Genomic DNA, 21,892 nt, shown 5'->3' on the forward strand with positions numbered 1-21,892 from the left:
TACAACATTGTACTTGTGGTGAGCTCTAGTTGATTGATCTCCTAGATTTGTTTCTAGTTTTGTAAATAAATTTTCATTTTCTTGCTCCTTTGAACAGCGAGTAAATGAAAACTTATTTATAAAAGAGAAAAAAATGGCTACTTACTGATTTTTACTTTTCACACTGATAAATTAAAAAAAAAAAATTCTATCAGCAGGATTAAAATATATCAAACTTGAATTTGTTGTCACATTCTGCTTAATGATTTGGATATTAATTTTGTTTAATTTTTGGATTAATTTGTTGAAGATAATCATTTTAGTGCTTAACTCTTATTTTAACTTTGCCAAAGCTTAAAGTGTAATATTGTTTTACTCTTTTCATTAAGCAAACCAACTTGTCTATTTGTTTTCAAACAATAATATTTTTAGAAAAAAAAAATATCAGCTAGTCAGGAAACACCACACCCATCAGTTGCTGATAATACAGAGATAGAGAATGGTATGACAGAAGAAAAGTTGCACATCAAAGAACATATTTCAGTCATTCATAGAAACCAACCATTACAGCCTCAAGTATCTTGTATGTTCTCTGGTGGTGATTTGAGAAAGATGGGTAATGTGGAAGCAGGCATTACCTTTGAGCCATTTACAGTGCCTTATTTGAGTCCCCTAGTGTTGAGAAAAGAAATTGAGAATGTACTTGATCATGAAGGTGATGACTGTTTGACAAAACCAGAATTTGTGGATCAACATCCAATTATATATTGGAATTTGGTTTGTAATTTTTATGATAAAGTTGTGGTAAAACCAATAAACTGTGTGATGTACTAGTGATATTTGATCGAACAGTAAACATAGATAGAATATTTAACATGGATAGAATGTTGTCTGCAAAACTGTTAAATTATTACTTGAGCTATTGTAAGATATTGCTAAACACATTGTTATGAGTTTAAACAGTTAAAATATTTCAAAACACAGCTGCAAAATCTAAAGTTCACTTTTTAATATTTTTATAAACAGTAAACTAATACCTGAAATTCATATTCAGTTTAATATATATATATTTTTAACAGTTTTATATTTAAATCAGTTGTCTTCCTCTAAGGATGATATTCTTGATATTCATTGTTTTCTGTTTCCAAGCTTTTCTTTGATCAAAATTCATTTCACATAATTAACTCTTTAGTGATGGAATTAATGTTACGTTTTCAGGTGTGGTTTTGTAGAAGAATCAATGTTCCAACTCACGTTCCAGGATTATGTCTTCAGGCATCAAGTATTTTAAAGGGTCATCAGGTTTGTGGTTTGTCAGATACATCTGTCAAACTATTTTTATTGTGTATTAAGAAATTTAGATGTTGAAGTATAAATACTATTTTAACTGTTGTGTTTGTTAACCTTTACAAAAATCGCCTGTATTTTAAATGTTGTGAACAGCTCTGACCTGAACATTTATACATTATGTTTAATGATGAGTAGCTGTAGCTCTCGAAGTATTAAAATGAAATCTAAATGTAATTTACAAAGATAAAATTAAAGTATGTTAAAATAAACCTGGTCTTACTTCAAAATAAATGTCTTTATTATGAATACAATTTTCTGTCTCTTCACAATTTAATGCCATCAACATTTTCTGTTGTCTGTTTACAGCAATTGTTTAGTTATTGTAACAAATAATATTTTTTTCTGCACTTTATGAATTTTATGCACATGTAGAGTTTTACACTTTAAGAATGAAATAGGATAAATTAGACTTGTGTGACTTTGCATGCATTTTTAGTCACTACATTATGCACTCATACTGAATAAATCAGTAATAGAAGCGTCAGGGTAAAAAATAAAGAAATATTTATCAAAAAACATTGATTTTAAATTCAAACTTAATTTTTTTACAGGTGTCTGATGCATGGAAAAGTGTTGACAGTCACAAGGTGCTAGTTTGATGTTTTTGGGATAACATCAAACTTTACCAAGAAATAGGCCAACCTATGTACATGATGTGGAATGCAGAAAGTAAATAATTAATTATATCTTGCTATGTATAATGAATTAAGCACTGTATGTGTGGATTTTATTTTTCCCCATGCTTTTTCGCTGTTGGATAAAATCAAATTTTTAAGAAATCCTATATCAAATTCATCATTTGAAAACAGTTTTACATTTCACAGATAATTTTTATACAGATAAAATTACAATTGATTTGTATACAGATCTGCAACCATTCTCTTATGCTCACAGACTGTAATTGCTTCACTTCCAAGCTTGTTGAACAGCTTTCTTACAAATTTCATGATTCACTTAAACCCTGAATATTATAACACTGTGCAGATATTTTGGTGTGCCTGTTTAGTGAATGTTCTATTAAGTTTTCTATTTGTAGTTGAAATCTTAAGTGTATAATATTCATGAATGTACCACATGCATTTGTTCCACATCAAAGTGGCAGTTTAAAAAATGTCTGGACTTAATTTATTATATTTATATTTCCTGGTAAGATGTGATACCTCATGAAGTAACATTGCAGAATGCAAATACTATGTGTCACTTTAGTGTATATTTCACATTTGTTTCAGATTTTTCTAAATATCTGTTTCTAAACATACTAAACTGAGGTTGTGTGCAAGTTCAAACCCAAATGTTAGTTTCTGTATCAAGATTTATCCACAGAAACTATCTTTTGGTTCATGGAATAATCACCTTGGATGTGTTGGACTGCTCTGTGACCTTCATATGAAACAAAAATATTTTCTGATGTTTGTGATCCAGTTTTCCTGTTTGGTTAATTATAGAGAGAATGTGTAACGTAACAGCAGCTTTGGTCATTTCAGTTTGTTTCATTTCTAACACTGAAGGAGTCAGAACTTGTGAAGTTTTCTCTCTTGCTGACCATGTTGAGAATTTACATTTCAGTATAGTGTATTTTGATAATAAACTGTAATGTCAGACATTGTGATGCAGATAAGCTAAGCTCAGAAACATTGGTGTTCAGTTACTGAGAATAGATAAATAATCAGGGTGTGGTCTATACAGTGAAGCTTGTAAATTGGCATTGTGAAGTTCTGTGTTGGATGGGCCCCTTCAATGCACTTAAAGCTGTGCTGAACGAGAAATGCTAGCCATAATTCTACCCACCCACTAATGGCATGGTTGTCGTCCTTCCATCTGTGTGACACATTCGGATCAGCCAGGAGACTTCTCATGAAGGTAGGTGAAATTTTGATTCTCCCTTTACCCAAACCAGCAAGAACCCCACTTTTAAACAGTGGCATCATTGCTATGGCAGTGCAAGCAACAGTATGATGTTAAACAAAACATGCAAATCTGACACACTTGAGAAAAACCAGTGTCTGTTTTTGATACTAGCTTCACAACCATTTATTCCAAATAACATTAATGATGACCAGCAGGTAGTAGCAAGATGAAACAAATTTCACTTTTCTATATCAGGAATTCTTTTAAGTAACATTTAGATAATGTTTTTTGTTTTTTTAAAAGCATTTTTCAGGTAACCACTTGAAATGCATGGACCAAGGATCAAAGAACACAGCATCTTCTGCTTAATTTGGATGTTCTGGCACTAGATTTCTTGGAGTTCATGGAAATTGTTCATCTCCACAGATGAATTGCATTTGCAATTTACCAGGTAGAGAATATTGCATGTACTGAGTGGAATTTATGAATTATATATAGATGCCTCCTAGGACTAAGCTGCATATACTGGTGAATTGTAAAGCTTACAAAACCAGAAGGTGACTAATAAAATTATTCTGGCAATAAGTCAGTGGATGTACTCCTTCTTTTGGCATTGGAGGCATCATATCACTGTAATCAAGGGTTGGCATGGTAACTTCATCAAGGCACCTGAGAAGAAGCCTGTATTGATAGTTGCAGTTATTCTGTTAGAGATCCAGCTCCAAAATTGTTTGACCCAATGTTGAAGGAGTCTGCGACAGATGGTAACATTCTTCCCAGTACAGTACAGTTCAGCATTGTCGATGGAATGATTAGATAAATACTCTTATCTACAGAGAGAAAAACAGGAGAGATGCTTGATTTTACTCTAAGCAGTTTAGTCATTGGTTTTATAGGTATTCTTTTCCTGTGTTTACACACGAGTCCACATTATTATCAAATACGCTAAATGATAGACAACAGGCTATAAATGTTATTGAATCCACTGTTTTAAACTTATGAATTTTGAATTCAATCTGGTCAGTGATTTGAAAGAGAACATTCTTTGACCACATTAGGGAAAATAGATGATTGTTATATTTTTGTGAAGTACACGTGATGTTTTGTGGATATCTGTGTTAGTGCTGTGGTTGAAAAAGTCTGTGTTTTATATCATGCTATTTGACCTTTTTAACACTTTCAGTATAAGTATCCTTTTATTTTGCATATTACAAGGTTTTAGGGAGTTGCATTCAAGATATAATTATATAACTAACTTTCTTGTCATGATATGTAAATAAACTTGCACACTTGTCACATGCACATGTTACATTCTTTTTTTCAAATATTGTCGGTAGTTCTGACGTATAATACTATATTATTTATAACCAATAGTAAGCCAAGGGTTTAATCTATTAAATGAAATATTACACTACAATGTCTTTTGTACAGAGAATTGCTTAAAATGTTTCCAGTTCATACTTTATTCTCATGGGAAAAACCATGAAGAGCTTAAGTGAATTTTCAACATATTTTATCACATAGTTAGAAAGTCAAACAAACTGTGAAAGCTATGGAACATTGTCTGCTTTTTGTATGTTATTATTCTGTATTCTCAGGTTTGTATTATTTAATCAAATAAAAAAAAATTAAGTTCAGTTGTACCATTACGATAAAAAGTATGGTTAAGTGTTGTTGACTTCATTTGTTTGTTTTTTCATATGTAATTTTATTTATTATTATAAAAGTAACTAAAATTTAAAAGTTAGAAACATTTTACGTTAGATTACCTAAAATTAAAAGAAAAAAAAGAAAATCAAGAGCTACACTTGCAAGCAACTTGTAAATACCCTGTGCATCATATAATTAGATAGGTTAATGTGAATTGCATATTCACAAAGTGATTTACAAGTTAGTTATATTGTAAAAATATTGTTAATGTTTAAAGGGCAGTAAAACAATAAAATTTAAGAATAAACAGATCTATATTGTTACAAGTTTAAAACTAATTAGAATAAACAAATGTAGGTACAATGAGAAATCATTCAACAAAAAAAACCAGTGGTAATATAAATTCATTTGAATTTTTTTGGTGGTTACAAGGTTGTTCATTGTTCAATTTGCCTAACCTTGTATAGAGTAGTTAGGGTAAAGAAAATAACGGATAAGACAAAGTTTTACTGAAACTTTTACTTAGGAGATTTTAGAGGTTATGCAAATGAAGTTTGAGAATTTTTTGATTAAGAAAAATAGTTTTTAATCTTCATGTGAAAATCACTTTGCAATAAAAATAGTCAACATTCTGACTCAATACATTTATGGAGAAATTTTCAGTGAAAGTACTTCATTAAAAATTCTGATTTCTTTTTTGTTGTTGTTGTTTACAACTAATTTTTAATAATTATTGAAGGCTTGCAAAATTCTGTGATGGGATACACAAAATAAAATAGAAGTTTTACAGGCCCACAATCCTCTCTCTGAAGTTCTGAAATTCGAAAAGCTCCAAAAACCGAAGTTTTTTTTCATGGAGCATGGAGCGTCAGTATAGCAGCTGACCCAACCCCACACCCAGCAGTCTAACAGACGCATCAGTTGTGCCTCAGTGCTACTACTGGTCACATGTGTGTCTGCTCTTTGCTGATATTTTTTTCTTACCTTTTATTTTGTGACTTTGTTTTTAATTTCACTGTGGAAATGTCAAAAACAGCTGCAGGTAACCCTATGGGTAACAGTGACAAAAAGGAAAAGGAAGCATCTGACATTATCAATAATGCAGAAAGTGGAGTTATTGCAGAAGCTTGATTGTGGTGTGTCTGTGCGGCAACTTACTGAAGTATATGGGGTGCTACCCTGGACCCTACTGGGATGATACATTTGTTCTAAAATCCAAAAAAATTGCAGATTTTGAAACACAACTGGCCCCAAGGGTTTTGGAAAAGGGATTGTGGACCTATAGTATGGAAACTATAAAGTTCAGTTTGGAGTCATGAACTCAGCTGGTTCAATTAAGCCCATTTCAAGAGAGTTAATTTGCCATCTCTCTTAAGGAATTGATTGAAAGCATACTTTTAAGTTGGAAATAGGAACCAGGAATTGTACCATTGTAAAAGGACTGAGCATTATATAAGTAATTGCTTTACAAAATATGGCTTGGTTGATGCATCATTATCATCTTTTTTGAGATGTTCCATTCATCCAGATTATAAATTCTGGCAACGGTGTAATTGGAGCATTACTATTGTACGTCAAATAAGGAATAATACGTGTTATAGCATAGACTAACTTAATGCTATTTTTATATTAAAATTGCTCTTAGAGCAGAATTTGCCCCATTTAATTGGTTGTATAACTTAAAAAAGCCAAAAAGTAAAATAACATGTTGGATCAAAACTTTGTTGGACCACACCAACTCAACCAGAATTGTAGAAATGCAGGTTTTCTTTCTCACTGCCAGTAGAGAGCTTGTCTCTCTGTAGAGTTTTTGAAACCTAGATGCAAGTTGCTGCAAAACCTTGTCTTAACTGTGACAATAATTTATGCAAATATTGAGGAACAGATACTAAATGCTACGAGAGAAAAGTTAGGACAGAAATAAATAAAGGACCCAGATCTAGCATCATCAGTATTAGTTGTTGTTCAACTAGGTGAAGAACAACTATCACAGATAAGAACATATTACAGAGATGCATTTAATCATTGACAATTTAATCAACCAGAGGTATAGGAATGAGCATTATACAATCATTACAACTTATGCAAGCATGGTATGAAACACATGAAGTGGCTAGTTCTTTGGATATCTCTGAGGTCCAAGATTCTCTGAGCTTTACATAATATACAGTTAGAATGACATCACAGAGTGTCTCAAGCAATAGCTAATTAAAATTAATTTTACTGGCTCTATTACCATAGGAATACAGAGCAATGATGTCAGAACTGCACTGCCTGTATGGGTCAGGGAACTAAACATCCACAGTAAGAAAAATTATCAGTGAGTTATAGGTCCTTTATTTCAGAGAACAGCCCTACGTATTATCAAATATTTTCATATAAACATCTTGACAGTAAGAATAGTTTAACTTATTACTTCATCAAGTGAGATTAAATATGTTTAGTGACTCCTACATTAGTTTGAACAGTTGCAGAGAAATTAGTTAAGTTGTGCATAACTCAGTTGAGAGCATAAGATGAGATTCACACTAATCAAGGAGTCAAATTCAACAGTCAGTTGAGTGTTCCCCTTGGTGTGGATTCCTGTACGTGGTGAGGGGACCTCCCAGGAAAGGTTCTGTTCTTTCTGGTTACCTCCTCTGGGATTTAAACATCAACCTACATGTTTGCCGTGCGTGGCGACCTGTGAAGGGGAGGTGAGGATCCTGGTCATTGAGGGGTCCAGCCCTAACATACCACTTTGGCCTTGAATTCCTGTAGACGGGCAACCTTTGGGTGGCCTACTTGGGTCAATTGGCTGGTCCACTTGGGCTAGAGTCAACCAAGTACCAGCGTTGAAAGTTTCCAATGGGTGTTGTGGACATTGTGTTTGATGCTTGTGTTTGGATATAGTGCTCACAAAACCCTGGCATTGCTGCAATATCCTTGCATGACATTGTAGTGTGTACCCTCGTAGGGCTCCATGGTGGGTGGGGTCAATGGGCACCGAAATTTTCTCTTTTTCCTATGGATCCTCCTGCAAAAAATTTAAATAAAATAGTGAAAAAACAGTTAATGGGTAAACAACCACGTCTTGCAAACTCTGATCAGCAATCTTCAACATCTCTACCACCAGTTGTACCTCATGTTCTTATCCTACATTCTCTTTCAGAAAAACCTTTAGGGCAAATAGCCTCCTGGAGGGACTTGCTGGCTCTCCAAAGTCACTAAAGAAGCTTTGATCCTGAGACATATTGGTTGAAACATCCACATCCCAACACAGTGAACTCCTATTAAATTCAAAGGTTATTGGGGATGTACCTATTGAGGTTACCTCTCATGCTACCTTGAATTCATCACGAGGAGTTATTGTTGAAAGGGATTTGAAGGACATCCCTGGGTCAGAGATTCTTGCTGGTTTCTCCACTCAAGGAGTTTCTGCAGTGAGGTGCATCTCCACTCACAAAGATGGAGTTACACTGCCAACAAATATCCTCGTTTTGACATGTACATCACCATGTGCACCTGCCACTATCAAGGCAGGTTATCTAAATTGCAAGGTACAGCCATACATTCCAAACCCTCTCTGACATTTTTGTCAGAGGTTCGACCACTCAAAGACGTCATGTCAAGGTTCACTGACATGGGCTCGTTGGGGTGGCAAGGACCACGATGCTTCTGAGTGTGAACTGACCCACATTGTGTCAACTGCAATGGTTTTCACCCTTCCTACTTTCGTTCTTGGCCTAAATGGTTGGAGGAAAAAGAGGTGCAGTGTTTGAAAATAACTCATAACATTATTTATCCTGAGGCTTGGAAATTACTGTCCACCACTTCATTTTGGACATATGCTACTGCACTTTGTTCCACCATTCCATCTTGTATGTCTTTCCTTAAAGGAAACCTGTTGATACTGTATGATAGATGAGTGCAAGGAGGGGTGGCACTATTGGTTGATCAGCATGTGCCCACCCTGTCTTTGTTACTCAACACACCCTTAGAGGCCATAGCCATTCTTGTTTCCTTGGGCCGTACCTTCACTGTTTGTTCTAGCTATTTGTCGCCTGGAGAGATCTATGATTAATCAGGCCTTGATGCTCTCATTCAACAGTTTTTGTCTCCGTTTTTAATACTGATGGATTTTAATAGACATCATCCTCATGGGAAGTGCTGTTATTGATAGGAGGGGTTGCTCTGTAGAGTGTATGCTCTCTGATCACAACCTTTCCCTTTTCAATGCTGGTTCTTCAACTTATTTTCACACACTTAGTCAATCCTTTAATGCTATTGATCTTTCGGTTTGCTCCCCTTCATTATTCTCCCATTTTTCATGGAGGGTTGATGATAATCCACGAAGCAGTGATCATTTTCCTATACTTTTGAGAGAGACTGACCATGGTCAATGCCACTCTATCCATGTGCCCCAGTGAAAGCTGGATCAGGCAAACTGGTCCACTTTCACTGCTCTCGCAGAACCTGATACTGCTATCATCTGTCAGCCATCAGTAGACGACTGTGGCAGCAGTAACTGACTGTATTATACAAGCAGCTGCTCAGTGTATTCCTAAAACCTCGGCACGTTTTGAGCTATATCCTCGTCAGTGGTGGGATACTTTCCATAGATATCCCACACTCTCAAACTGCATCACTTTCCAGCGGGCCTGTGCACATGCTAGGTGGGTAAGACGTCAAAGCGAGAAGAAATTTTGGATTAAGTTCACAACTGGCATATCTTTTACAATCAGTTTCAAGGTCATATGGGACAGGGTTTGACAGGTCAGTGGGAACTACAATTCTGCCCCTCTCTTGATCTTACTCTCTGATGCCCAAGAAGTAGCTGGTGTCTGGAGCATTGCTGATACTCTAGGTGAAAGCTTTTGCCAGGTATCTAGCACTTCTGCTTGTTCCTCCACTTTCATGGTCATCAAGATTTGGGCAGAGCATTCACCTCTTTCTTTTTGAACTGACTATCTCTTTGACTATAATTGTCCCTTTACACTGGTGGAACTGAAATTGGCTCTTCATGGACCAAATGATGTACACTATGACATGCTGTGCCATATATCTCCTGCTTCTTTTGATATTCTTCTCATTGTTTTTAACCAGATCTGGCAGAATAATGTTTTTCCTAATGCCTGGTGCCATACTATTATCTTACCTTTCTCTAAGCCTGGGAAAGATCTCAAGATTCCTTCAAACTACTGTCCAATTGCTTTAATAAGTTGTCTCTGTAAGACCTTAGAGAGGATGGTTAATGCTCGTCTTGTTTGGTTCCTCGAATCAAACAACTTCCTCTCGCCCACCCAGTGTGGGTTCCGACGACAGCACTCCACTATGGACCACCTAATTAGACCTGAAACGTCAATCAGAGAAGCCTTTTTCAAACGACAACATCTTGTATCAGTAATCTTTGACATTGTGAAGGCTTATGATACAACATGGAGGTATGGCATTTTACGAAACCTCCATATATACGGGTTACATGGCCATTTGTCCATTTTTATTAAAAAAATTTTTAATGGACAGGAGATTCCAAGTTTGTGTGGGTTCAACACTTTCCCATTCTTTTCTACAGGAACTTGGGGTCCCTCAGGGCTGTGTTTTGAGTGTCACACTTTTCGGTATAAAGATTAATGACATCACTGAACAACTCCCTCACTGTTGCAAATGGGCTCTATGTTGATGATTTTCACATCTTGTGTGAGTTGTCAAACATGAGATATATTGAACGGCAACTACAAACTGCCCTCGATCATATACTGAAGTGGACCACAGCAAACGGTTTTAATTTTTCTTTCTCTGAAACCGTTTGCATGCACTTTTGCCACCAACGGAGTATTCACCCTGATCCCGAACTTCGTATCGGTGAAGTTTCGCTGGCTGTGGTCCCTGAGACCAAGTTCTTGTGGCTTATCTTTGACTATAAGCTGACCTTTATACCACACTTAAAGCAGCTACGGGTCAAATGCGCAAGAGCATTGAACATCCTCCATGTCCTCTCTACCACCAGTTGAGGAGCGGATCGATATTCCATGTTAAAGATATATTGTACTCTTATTCAATCAAAACTCGACTATGGATCATTGGTCTACGGCTCTGCCAGACCTTTGGCCTTAAAGATGCTGGACCCCATTCATCATCAAGGACTTCAACTCTGCACTGAGGCTTTCTGCACCTCCCCAGTTCAGAGCTTTTACGTAGAATCTTATGCACCTTCTTTGCACCTTCGCTCTTTGCAACTGTCTTTACTTTATTCTTCAAAACTTCATTCCTTACCACAGTGTCCCACCTGAGGATGTGTTTTCCTTCCTCAGTGGGCCATACTTTTTCAGAACAGACGATCTGCCATTGCTCCTTTTGGCCTTCATGTCCAGGTGCAATTGAATGAATTGGGTCTGTCCTTAGATAATATTGCAGAATCCACTGGTCAGCCCATCCCACCATGGCTTATTACAGTTCTCAAATGTGACCTTTCTTTAAGTCATCTGAGAAAGGCAGATACTCCTGATTGGAAGTACCGTCTTTTATTTACTAAACATCTTATGAACACCCTTTCTATTCCAATTTATACAAATGGTTCCAAATGAGGTGACTCTATGGGCTCTGCCATGGTTTGTTGTGGTTCGGTGGTTGCACACAGAATCCCCTCTACAGCTTCTGTGTTCACTGCTGAACTGTACGCAGTTTCTCTTGCCCTGGATCATATTGAAGCTAAGCGGTACTCCAACTGCACTATTTATACTGACTCGCTTGGTTCTCTACTGTCTCTGAAATTGCTTCACATTGGCTCACACCCTGTTCTTGCTGATATTGAAAACCGACTGGCTCATTTCTTATTAACATCTACTTCTATCCAGTTTTTCTGGATACCAGGCCACGTTGGTATTCGCGGGAACGAGCTTGCAGACATGACAGTTAAATCTATCTGCTCTGGCACTATCAATACTGTGCCTATTCCATACATGGACTATGGTCCTGTATTCAAGGCTCAGCTCCATGCCAGCTGTCAGTCGACTTGGAGTGAGCAATGCGACAACAAGCTTTTCCAAATAAAACCCTATATTGGACTTTGGCCGTTTAGCTTCCGTAAGGTTTGAAAGGAAGAAGTTGTTCTAACTAGACTACGCATTGGTCACAGTTTTTTAGCTCATTGTTTTCTTTTATCTGGAACTGATGCACCAGTGTGTAGTTTGTGTAACACTGAGATCACTGTAAGCCACATTTTACTTGCGATCATTACGACTCTCAATGACGGCACTATTTTAAACATATGTCCCAAGGTTTGTTCATAACATTAGACAGTGTTATTAGTTACGGTGACACTGTCCACCTTGATAAAGTTTTTAGTTTTTTAATGGCAATTAATCTTTTTAATGTCATCTAAGTGTGTGATATTTATTCATTACACCTTTTTTATTGTGGTTCTCTTTTAATAGTCACAATTACTCTAGTTCAATTTGAAATTGGAAAATGGCCATAACATTAAATAACTTGACTTGAGGTGACTAACGCTGCTGTTTGAACTACCCATTAGTCATCCTGGTGAGTTATTATTACAATTTTGCTGCATGTCTTTTAACACTTTAAATACTTTTTGATATTGGCCATAATGACACATAACTTGAAATCAGGACTAGAAAGGCTAACTTCAGGTGACTGATGGTGATTCTTGTACTTACCTGTTAGTCTTCCTGGTGGGTTATGATAATTACTATTATGCTACAGAAAGTCCTTTATAACTTCTCTTTCTGTAGTTTCTTTCTTAACATTGTAGACTGGATGTCAACATTGGTTTTATGCCATTTATATTTTTAATTGCTGTTTTGTTTTTACCTTCATTTCATTTTATGAATTTTGCTACATTTACTTTACTTTTACCTTTTTACTGGATGCTTGGCAAATTATTATTACAATTTTGCTACATGTCTTTTAAAATTTTTATTGCTTTACCTTTTTATAATGGCTGTAATGACACATAACTCAGAACCAGGACTGGAAAGGGTAACTTCAGCTGACTGATGGTGGTTCTTGTACTTACCTGTTAGTTTTTCTGGCAGGTTATGATAATTACCATTATGCTACAGAAAGTGTTTTACAACTTCTCATACTCTGGTTTCTCTCTTAACATTGTGGACCAGATGTCAACATTGGTTTTATGCTTTTTCTGTTTTTCAATGCTGTTTTGTTTTACCTTCATTTTCTTTTATGAATTTTACTACATTTACATTTCTACCTTTTTACCAGATGTTTGGTGCAGATAGCCTCGCTGCTTTGTGCCATAAAACACTAAATCAATCAAGCAATCAATCAGTTGAGTGTTAAGTTGTGTAAAGTACTGGGTTTGATGAAGATTTGTAATTATCATGGTCAGATCATTCAAACTATGAAGTTTGCATTTTTCAAGTTTATGAGATCACCTTGATCTGATTATGGTGATCAATTACCTCAGTTAATGATGACACTTCTTACAACAAATCATCGTCCATCAATTGTTCTTTCACTTGGTGTGGATTCCTGTACGTGTTGATGAGACCTTCCAGGGAATATTTTGTTCTTTCAGTGTACCTCCTCTGGGATCAAAACATCCACCCATGTGTTTGCTGTGCGTGGTGACCAGTGATGGGGAGAAGAGCATCTTGGTGGTTGAGGGGTCCAACCCTGACACACCACTTTGGCCTTGAAGTTATGTGGATGGGCAGCCTTTGGGTGTCCCCACTAGGGTGAATTAGATGGTCCATTTGGGCTAGAGTCAACCAAGTACCAGTGTTGGAAGTTCTCAACGGGTGTTGTGGACATTGTGCCTGATGCTGGTGTTTGGGTATAGTGCTCACAATACCCTGGCATTGCTGTAGTGTCGTTGTTTGGCATTATAGTGCTTCCCCTTGTAGGGCTTCATGGTGGGTGGGGTCAGTGGGTACCGAAAAATTCTTTTTTTCATTATGGGTCCTCCAAATAAAAACTTAAATAAAATAGTGAAGAAACAGTTCCTAGGTAAATGACCATGTCTTGAAGATTCTCAGCAGCAATCTTCAACATCTGTAACACCTGTACCTCATTTTCTTACACTACATTCTCTTTCAGACAAACCTTTAGGGCAGTTGCCTCCCTTTTTTATTCAGAAGGGACTAGAGGGACTTGTTGGCTCTCCAAAGTCAGTAAAGAAGCTTTTTCTCTGGTGACATATTGGTGGAAACATCCACATCTCAACACAGTGAACTCCTCTCGCACTTAAAGGTGATTGGGGATATACTTATTGAGGTTTTCCCTCATGCTACTTTGAATTCTTCATGAGGAGTTATTGTTGAGAGGGATTTGAGTTGGAAATTCTCGCTGGTTTCTCCACCCAAGGAGTTTCTGCAGTGAGAGGTATCTCCACTCGCAAAGATGGATTTATGATATTGATCAATGTCCTCATTTTAACATTTACATTACTGCATCCAGTTGTCACCTTCAAGGCAGGCTATATCAATTGCAAGGTACAGCCATACATTATAAACCCTCTCAGATGTTTCCAGTGTCAGCAATTTGGTCACCTGAAGACATATTGTCCTGGTTCCTTGATGTGTGGTCATTGCTGTAGCAAGGATGACGATGCCTAAGAGTATGAAAGAGACCCTCATTGTGTTAACTGCAATGACTCTCACCCATCCTACTTTCGTTCTTTCCTGAAGTTGTTGGAAGAAAAAGAGGTGCAGTGTTTGAAGACGATTCAAAACATTACTTACCCAAAGATTGAAAGTTACTGTCCACTACTTCATCTTAGGTGTATGCTACTGCACTTCATTCAACTACTACAGTAGGAGTGCAGACAGATCTCTCTTTGCCTCCAAAAGAATAATTTTCAAACCATATGAAGAGTCTTTTGACCTCCACAGTTAAAAAAGTTGATGAATGAATGTCAACACCCATCTCTGTCCCCAACATTCATTCCAGCAAACCCTGAGATTCACTTTCTTTGGTTCTGCATATGAGCATTTCCTTGTGTACATCTTCTTCTCCTGCTCCAAGATGCAAAATGGTCATTTGTTTACATCCTCTTCCAATGACAAAGACCTGCCTAATCGACCCAAAGCAGGATCAGTGGAGGTGACAGACCTCCCTTGAATAAAGAAAAAAGAAGCTACCAAAAACAGAAGGGCTCTCCACCCACTTTGCCTACACATAAATAAAAATAACTACTTTGATATAATGGAACTACCAAGGTTTATGTTTTAATCTGGATGACATCAAAGCACTTATTGCTTCCTACCATCCTGTATGTCTTTCCTTACAGGAAACATTTCTGAAACCTGCTGATACAGTCAGTCACCTTTCAGAAGTTTTCTTTGCACAAAAATGACAGATTGTGTAATGAATGAGTGTATGGAGTAGTGACACTGCTGGTTGATTTGCATATGCCTACCTTGTCTTTGCCACTGGACTCACTCTTGGAGGCTGTTGCCATCTGTTTCATTTGGTCAAACCATCACTGTTTGTTTTCTCTACCTGTATCCTGAAGAAACCTATGATCAATCAAACCTTAATGCTCCTGTTGAACAGTTGCCATCTTCCTTTTTAATTCTGGGGGATTTTAATGAACATCATCCCCTCTGGGGAAGTGCTGATATTGATAAAAGAGGTTGCTCTTTCTTCTTTTAATACTGGTTTCTATACTTATTTTCATGCACCTTGTCAGTCCTTTACTGCTATTGATCTCTTAATTTGCTCCTTTTCAGTATTCTTCCACTTTTCATGGAATGTTGACAATTTTGAGAGAGACTGGCAATAGTCGATTCCACTTTACAAGTGTGCCCTGGTGGAAGCTGGATCAAACAAACTGGCCCTCTTTCACTGCTTTTGCAGAACTTGATCCTGCCATCATCTGTAAACCATCAGTGGATGGCTGTAGCAATAGTAATTGACTGTATTATACAGGCAGCTGCTCACTGTATTCCTAAAACCTTGACACTTTTTCCATGATATCTTCATTTGTGGTGCAATCCTGCCTGCCACATGGCATGGAAGCCTCAAAAATGGGCCTGAGATACTTTTCATAAGTATCCCACACTCTCGAACCCATTGCTTTCCAGTGGGCCCACGCACATACTCAGTGGGTAAGATGTCAAAGCCTGGAGGACTCTAGGATTAAGTTCACAACCAGTATGTATTTTACCACAGTTCCAAAGTCAGTGGGCAGTATAATTCTGTCCCCCTCTCAATCTTACTCTCTGGTGGCCAGGAAGTAGCTGATACTCTATGTGAAAGCTTTTGCCAGATACCTAGCACTTCTGCCTCATGCTCCACCTTTTTAGCCATCAAGACTGGAGTAGAGTGATCACCTCTTTTCTTCCAAGCTGATTGTCTTTATGACTATAACTGCCTCTTCACACTAGTGGAATTCCAACTGCCCCTTCATCGGTCTGGCAGTACATCAGTCGGACCTGATGATGTACATTATGAGATGCTGTGCCATCTATCTCCTGTTTCTCTTGCTATTCTTCTGATTGTGTTTAGTAGGATCTGGCAGGAGAATGTTTTTCTTGATGCCTGGCACCAGGCTATTGTTCTCTTTTCTTTAAGCCTGGGAAGGATCTCAAGATCCCTTCAAACTACTGTTTGACGAGACAATAATTTTGACGAGACGTCTCTGTAAGACCTTAAAGAGGATGGTTAATGCTTGTCTTTTTGGTTACTTGAATCAAACAACCTCCTCTCGGGCATCCAGTGTGGGTTCCAATGACAGCATTTCACTATGGACCGCCTGATTCAACTTGAAACATCTGTCAGAGAAGTCTTTTTCTCAAATGACATCTTGTATCGATAATCTTTGATCTTGAGAAAGCTTATGATACTACATGGAGGTATGGCATTTTGCAAGACCTCCACCAATATGGGTTATGTGGTCATTTACCCATTTTTATTAAGCATTTTTTAATGGAGATGTGATTCCAATTTCATGTAAGTTCAACACTTTTCCATTCTTTTATACAGGAACTTAGAGCTCCTCGGGGCTATTTTGAGTGTCACACTTTTCAGTATAAAGATTAATGCCATCACTGAACAACTCCCTCTTATTGTTGCAAATGTGCTTTTTGTCTATGACTTTCACATCTAATGTCTTTTGTCAAACGTGAGGTATAATGAGTGTCAGCTACAGATTGCCCTCAATTGTTTACTGAAGTGGAGCTCAGCAAATGGTTTTATCTTCTGTCGTTTTAAAACCATTTGCATGCACTTTTGCCACCAACAGGGGTATTGACCCTGATCCTGAACTCAGTTTCAGTAACATTGTGCTACTTGTGATCCCTGAGACTAAGTTCTTGGAGTTTATATTTGACCATAGGCAGCTATGAGCCTAATTTACAAGAGCACTGAACATCCTCTATGTCCTCCCTTTCACACTTGAGGAGTGGATTGACATTCTGTGTTAAAGATATATCGTGCTCTTATTCAATCAAAATTAGTCTATGTGTCACTGTTCTGTGGCTTTTCTACCAAAATTTTGGCCTTGAAGATGCTGGACTCCATTCATCATCTGGGACTTAGGCTCTACACCAGGACTTTCTGCACTTCTCCAGTCCATAGCTTGTACACAGAGTCTCATGAACCTCTTCTACACCTCCGCAGTTTGCACCTGTCTTTACTGTATGCTTTAAAACTTTTATCCTTACCACAGCATCCTACCTGGGGTTGTGTTTTCCTTCATCGATGGGCCATGCTTTATTAGTACAGATGATCTGCCATTGTTCCTTTTGGACTTCATATCCAGGAGTAATTGGATGAATTGGGTCTGTCATTAGATAACATTGCTGTCTCAGTTGGTTAGCCCATTCTATCATGGCTTATTACAATCTCCAAATGTGACCTTTCTTTAAGTCATCTGAGAAAAGCAGATACTCCTCATTGGAAGTACCATCTGTTATTTGCTGAACATCTTTCAAACCATCCTTCCATCCGTATTTATACAAATGGTTCAAAATCAGGTGACTCTGAGCTCTTCCATGGTTTGTTGTGGTTTGGTAGTTGTGCACAGAATCCCCTCTGTTGAATTTTATGCCATTTGTCTTGCCCTGGATCACATAAAAGCAAAGAAGTACTTAAATTGCACTATTTATACTGACTTGCTTAGTTCTCTACTGATCCTGGAATCACTTCACGTTAGTTCACACCCTGTCTTTATTGATATTCAAAACTGACTGGCCCATTTCTCTTTAACATTTACTTCTATCTAGTTTTTTTTGGATATCAGGCCAAGTTGGTATTTGCAGGAAAGAGCTTGATGACAGTGCAGCTAAATCTGTTTGCTCTGGCACTATCACTGCTGTGCCTGTTCCATACATAGACTACGGTTCTATATTGAAGGATAGGCACTGTGCCAGTTGGCAGTCAAATTACATGAAAACAAGCTTTTTCAAATAAAATCCTCTATTGGACTTTGGCTGTCTTGCTTCCATAAGGATTGGAAAGAGAAAGTTGTTCTAATTAGATTAAGCATTGGTCACAGTTTTGTAACTCATCATTTTCTTTTATCTGGGACTGATACACCAGTGTGTTGTCTGTGTAACACTCAGGTCACAATAAGCCACATTCTACTGTCTTGCCGTTGTTCCAAATCTCAACAACGGCACCATTTTAAACATTTTATATTTCAAGGTTTTTCCGTAATGTCAGACAGCATTATTAGCGATGGTGACACTGTTGACCTTAGAAATGTTTTTGATTTTTTTAAAGGCTATTAATCTTTTTAATGGTATTTAAGTTTTTTAAATATACATTAGACATTTTTTTAGTGTAATTTTTTTTTTAAGAATCAAAGTACATGTAGTTCAATTTGAAATTAGAAAATGGCCATAATGTCAAATAACTCAACCAGGACTGGAAAAGTCATTTTCAGGTGACTAATGCTGATGTTTGAATTTACCTGTTAGTCATCCTGACAAGTTATGATAATTAGAATTATGCTGCAGAAAGTCCTTTACAAGTTGTATTATTATTAATGTAAAAATAAGATTTAATGCATTCTATGTTTTAATTCAAAAATTAAACTTTGTTTTGTTTTACCTTAATTTTTTTTTACAAATTTTATTACTTTTCCTTTAATTTTAACTTTTTACCAGATGTTTGGCACAGATAGCCTAGTTGCTTTATGCCATAAAACACTGAACCAACCAATCCAACATATCTTTCAGATTGTTCTCTCGATTTTCCTATCCTATATTTAATTCTCTAACATTTCCAAATTTCATATACTATTCTTTCCAGGCTATACTCTTTAGTTTGGCAAGTACTTTCTTTGCTTTCTTCTTGTATTCTCCATATCTAGTTCTTGTATATTCATCATCATTATTTGACATTTCATTAAATGTCTCTCTTGTTCATTGTATTACATCTTGCGGTTGTTTATTCCACCAATATTCCTTTTCTTAAGGATTTCCTCCTTTAATTAAATTGCAAACTTTTTGTTGCTTCCACCAGTATTGTTTTCATTTTTTTTTATTCTTTATTTACTTTTTCCCTCTCAGCTTGTTCAAGATGTACCATCTTTCTTCTTCATATCTTCTCATAGTTTTGCTATTTTGTTTTTGTATTCATTAACCTTGTCTCTGTTGAGTGTCCAGACATTTATTTTACATTCTCTTCTCCTGCACTTTCTCTTTTCATGCACCTAAAAGTGCCCCCCAGGGTCTCAGTCTGCAGAGTCAAACTGGGTTTTAATACCTGTGATGAGCAGAACACATACAGCCCATGTTGTACTTTCATGCTTAATTCCAAAAACAGTCTGTTTTTATCACTATTTCCTCTCTTGAAATCACTTTGCAATCCACAATAATTATCCTTTCTTACTTGCATTTTGTGTTTCTTATTGTCAAATTTTGTAATTAATTCTTTTGTGTTCTGAAAACCTTTTTAGGTAATATATATTTGTAAAATATCAACCTTCTCCAGCAAGCTTTCTCTCTCCTTACTTATGTGCCCTTTTTTCTCCATGCACTCCATCAAACTTTTCCTCCTTTTTTCTACAAGGCAGTTCAGACTTCCTCTAATCATATTGCCTCTGATTGGAGTATGTTTCTTAAAGAGTCTATATTTCTCCTGATGCTATATTTATCATTTCAGCCCCAACTACTATTTTCACATCTATCAACCTGTGATTTTTTTCTTTTAACCTCCATTACTCTTTTCTTTCAGAATTCCATGGTCTGGCATGTCTTGTATTCTGAGGGTAGCTGGTTTGAATTCCAGTCACACCAAATATGCTTGATCTTTCAGCCATGGGGGCATTATAATGTGACAGTTGATCCCACTGTTTGTTGGCAAGAGAGTATCACAAGAGTTGTCAGTGGGTGTTGATTATTAGTTGCCTTCCCTTGAGTTTTACACTGCTAAATTAGGGACGGCTAGCACAAAAAGCCTTCATATAGCTTTGCGTGAAATTCAAAAACAAACCTTTAAAAATTTCATTTAAAGTTAAGTTATGCCTACCCTATTTCTTCTTGTGCTTTCATTACTGTAAGACATTTTGTAAGTATCACCTAACAATCTTGAGCCTTTTCCTTCCATTTTGTTTCCTGTACACATAATGCTCTTATTTTTTTCACTTCATTACATCTATTATTATTTATGTTCTTACTTTGAAACTTGTGTGCCCATTATGACAATTTCATTTTTCTTGCTCTTTTTTTTTTTTTAATTAATTTCTTTTGCCATAGCTGTTAACTGTATTGTACCATTTAAGCCCATTTTCTCGCAGTAGTTGCTGCTGCACATTGCTTGCAAGGTTAATTCTAGTTCAATATTCATTTCAAGTGGACTCAAGATTAGTAATTTGGCTTTGGCCAGGGTTTTACACTTAGTAACCAACTCTGACTGTAACTCCCCTCATTCAACAGAGTTTGGGACAACTGTGCTCAATTGGAATAAATACAGCTGAGTAAATGAAGAAGCCAAAATAAAACTGAATGCATGATCATGTTATTCTCATAGCTGTTTACAGCCATGCTCATTTCAATGGCTGGTAAAAGTATCTGTGAGAGAGATGAGAATCCATGACAAAAAAAAAAAGGAAAGAACATCAGTTGTAAAAGAAACTGAGTTTCTGCTGTACCCCTGTGACAATGAAACAATTTATATCTGGCTGAATTGGGCATTATATTGTACTTTTGTGATTCAATATGTAAGTATATAAAATTAAGCAGCTACATGGTACATGAAAGTACATAGAACACACTGAAATGTTGAAAGTGCATGACACTAATGAGTCTGTGCAATACTAGCTTGATCAGTAAAACCTGAAAACAGTGAAAAGGACACTGTTCACTGTGGGATACTGTTCTATTCCAGCAGCAGAAGAAAGTAAGGGTTGATAACTGTTACATCATCTCCAAGTAGGAGTGCGAGATAAGTATAAAAAATAGTTTGGATGATTGTAAAACAAAATGAGTTGAATCCTATGTTTCAAAACAACCTTGTAAAATGATACAGTATATTTGATAAAATCATCAACATAAATATTTATATATTACCATGGAGAGCTTTTAATTTGGTTTTACATGAGAAACAACAATAACCATGCTCTGAAGGAAATAAAGAGCAAGATTACACCTAGAAAAACTTTATATTGTGATAGTTGGGTTGACAGAAAATAAGTGTTTAGAGTGAAAAAGAAGAGGACTGTAAAAGTAGTAGCAAACAGTACTGTTGTCTTTGATAAATATATGTTGTACTAATTGTGATTTCTAATAGAATGAAATACAAAGCAAAGCTCAATTTTAACAGTTCTTATGATTTTGAAAATTTCAAGTTTCAGTTGTTTAATTTTACTTATTATTGGTAGTGTTGGATGTGCATATCCATTGGTATTGAATAGTTGGATGCACAGTCAGGCTAAATCAAAATCCAGCACTGATATTTTAAAACATTCACTTGTTGTATTTGAAATTAGTAACCAAAATATAGGTGTTGTTTGCCTGTATGTACATGCGTATTTATTGAAAGTAATCATTCATAAAGTTACATATGTATCAGGTAGATCTGGGCACCTATATCCAAAATTATAACATTTGTCAAGAAAGTAATATTGAAGAACAATTGGAAATTTGAAATAAGA

General features: G+C 36.5%; 1 protein-coding gene across 6 annotated transcripts in view; it reads left to right on the top strand.

Annotated features, from left to right (window-relative positions):
* The window catches only part of LOC143249115 (C-myc promoter-binding protein-like), a 37,211-nt gene that overhangs the window by 1,746 nt on the left and 13,573 nt on the right, over positions 1-21,892 (top strand). For 2 of the 6 annotated variants that reach the window (XM_076498456.1, XM_076498451.1), the window contains exons 2-6: positions 412-756; positions 1,198-1,281; positions 1,881-1,998; positions 3,016-3,189; positions 3,481-3,628. In XM_076498456.1, the coding sequence (XP_076354571.1) occupies positions 484-756; positions 1,198-1,281; positions 1,881-1,928 (405 nt within the window). In that variant the 5' untranslated portion in view covers positions 412-483 and the 3' untranslated portion in view covers positions 1,929-1,998; positions 3,016-3,189; positions 3,481-3,628. The remainder of the gene's footprint in view (positions 1-411; positions 757-1,197; positions 1,282-1,880; positions 1,999-3,015; positions 3,190-3,480; positions 3,629-21,892) is intronic. The other 4 variants (XM_076498453.1, XM_076498454.1, XM_076498452.1 and 1 more) reach the window with 3 other exon arrangements.

Source organism: Tachypleus tridentatus, chromosome 4 (assembly GCF_004210375.1).
Source record: "Tachypleus tridentatus isolate NWPU-2018 chromosome 4, ASM421037v1, whole genome shotgun sequence".
NCBI lineage: Eukaryota > Metazoa > Arthropoda > Merostomata > Xiphosura > Limulidae > Tachypleus > Tachypleus tridentatus.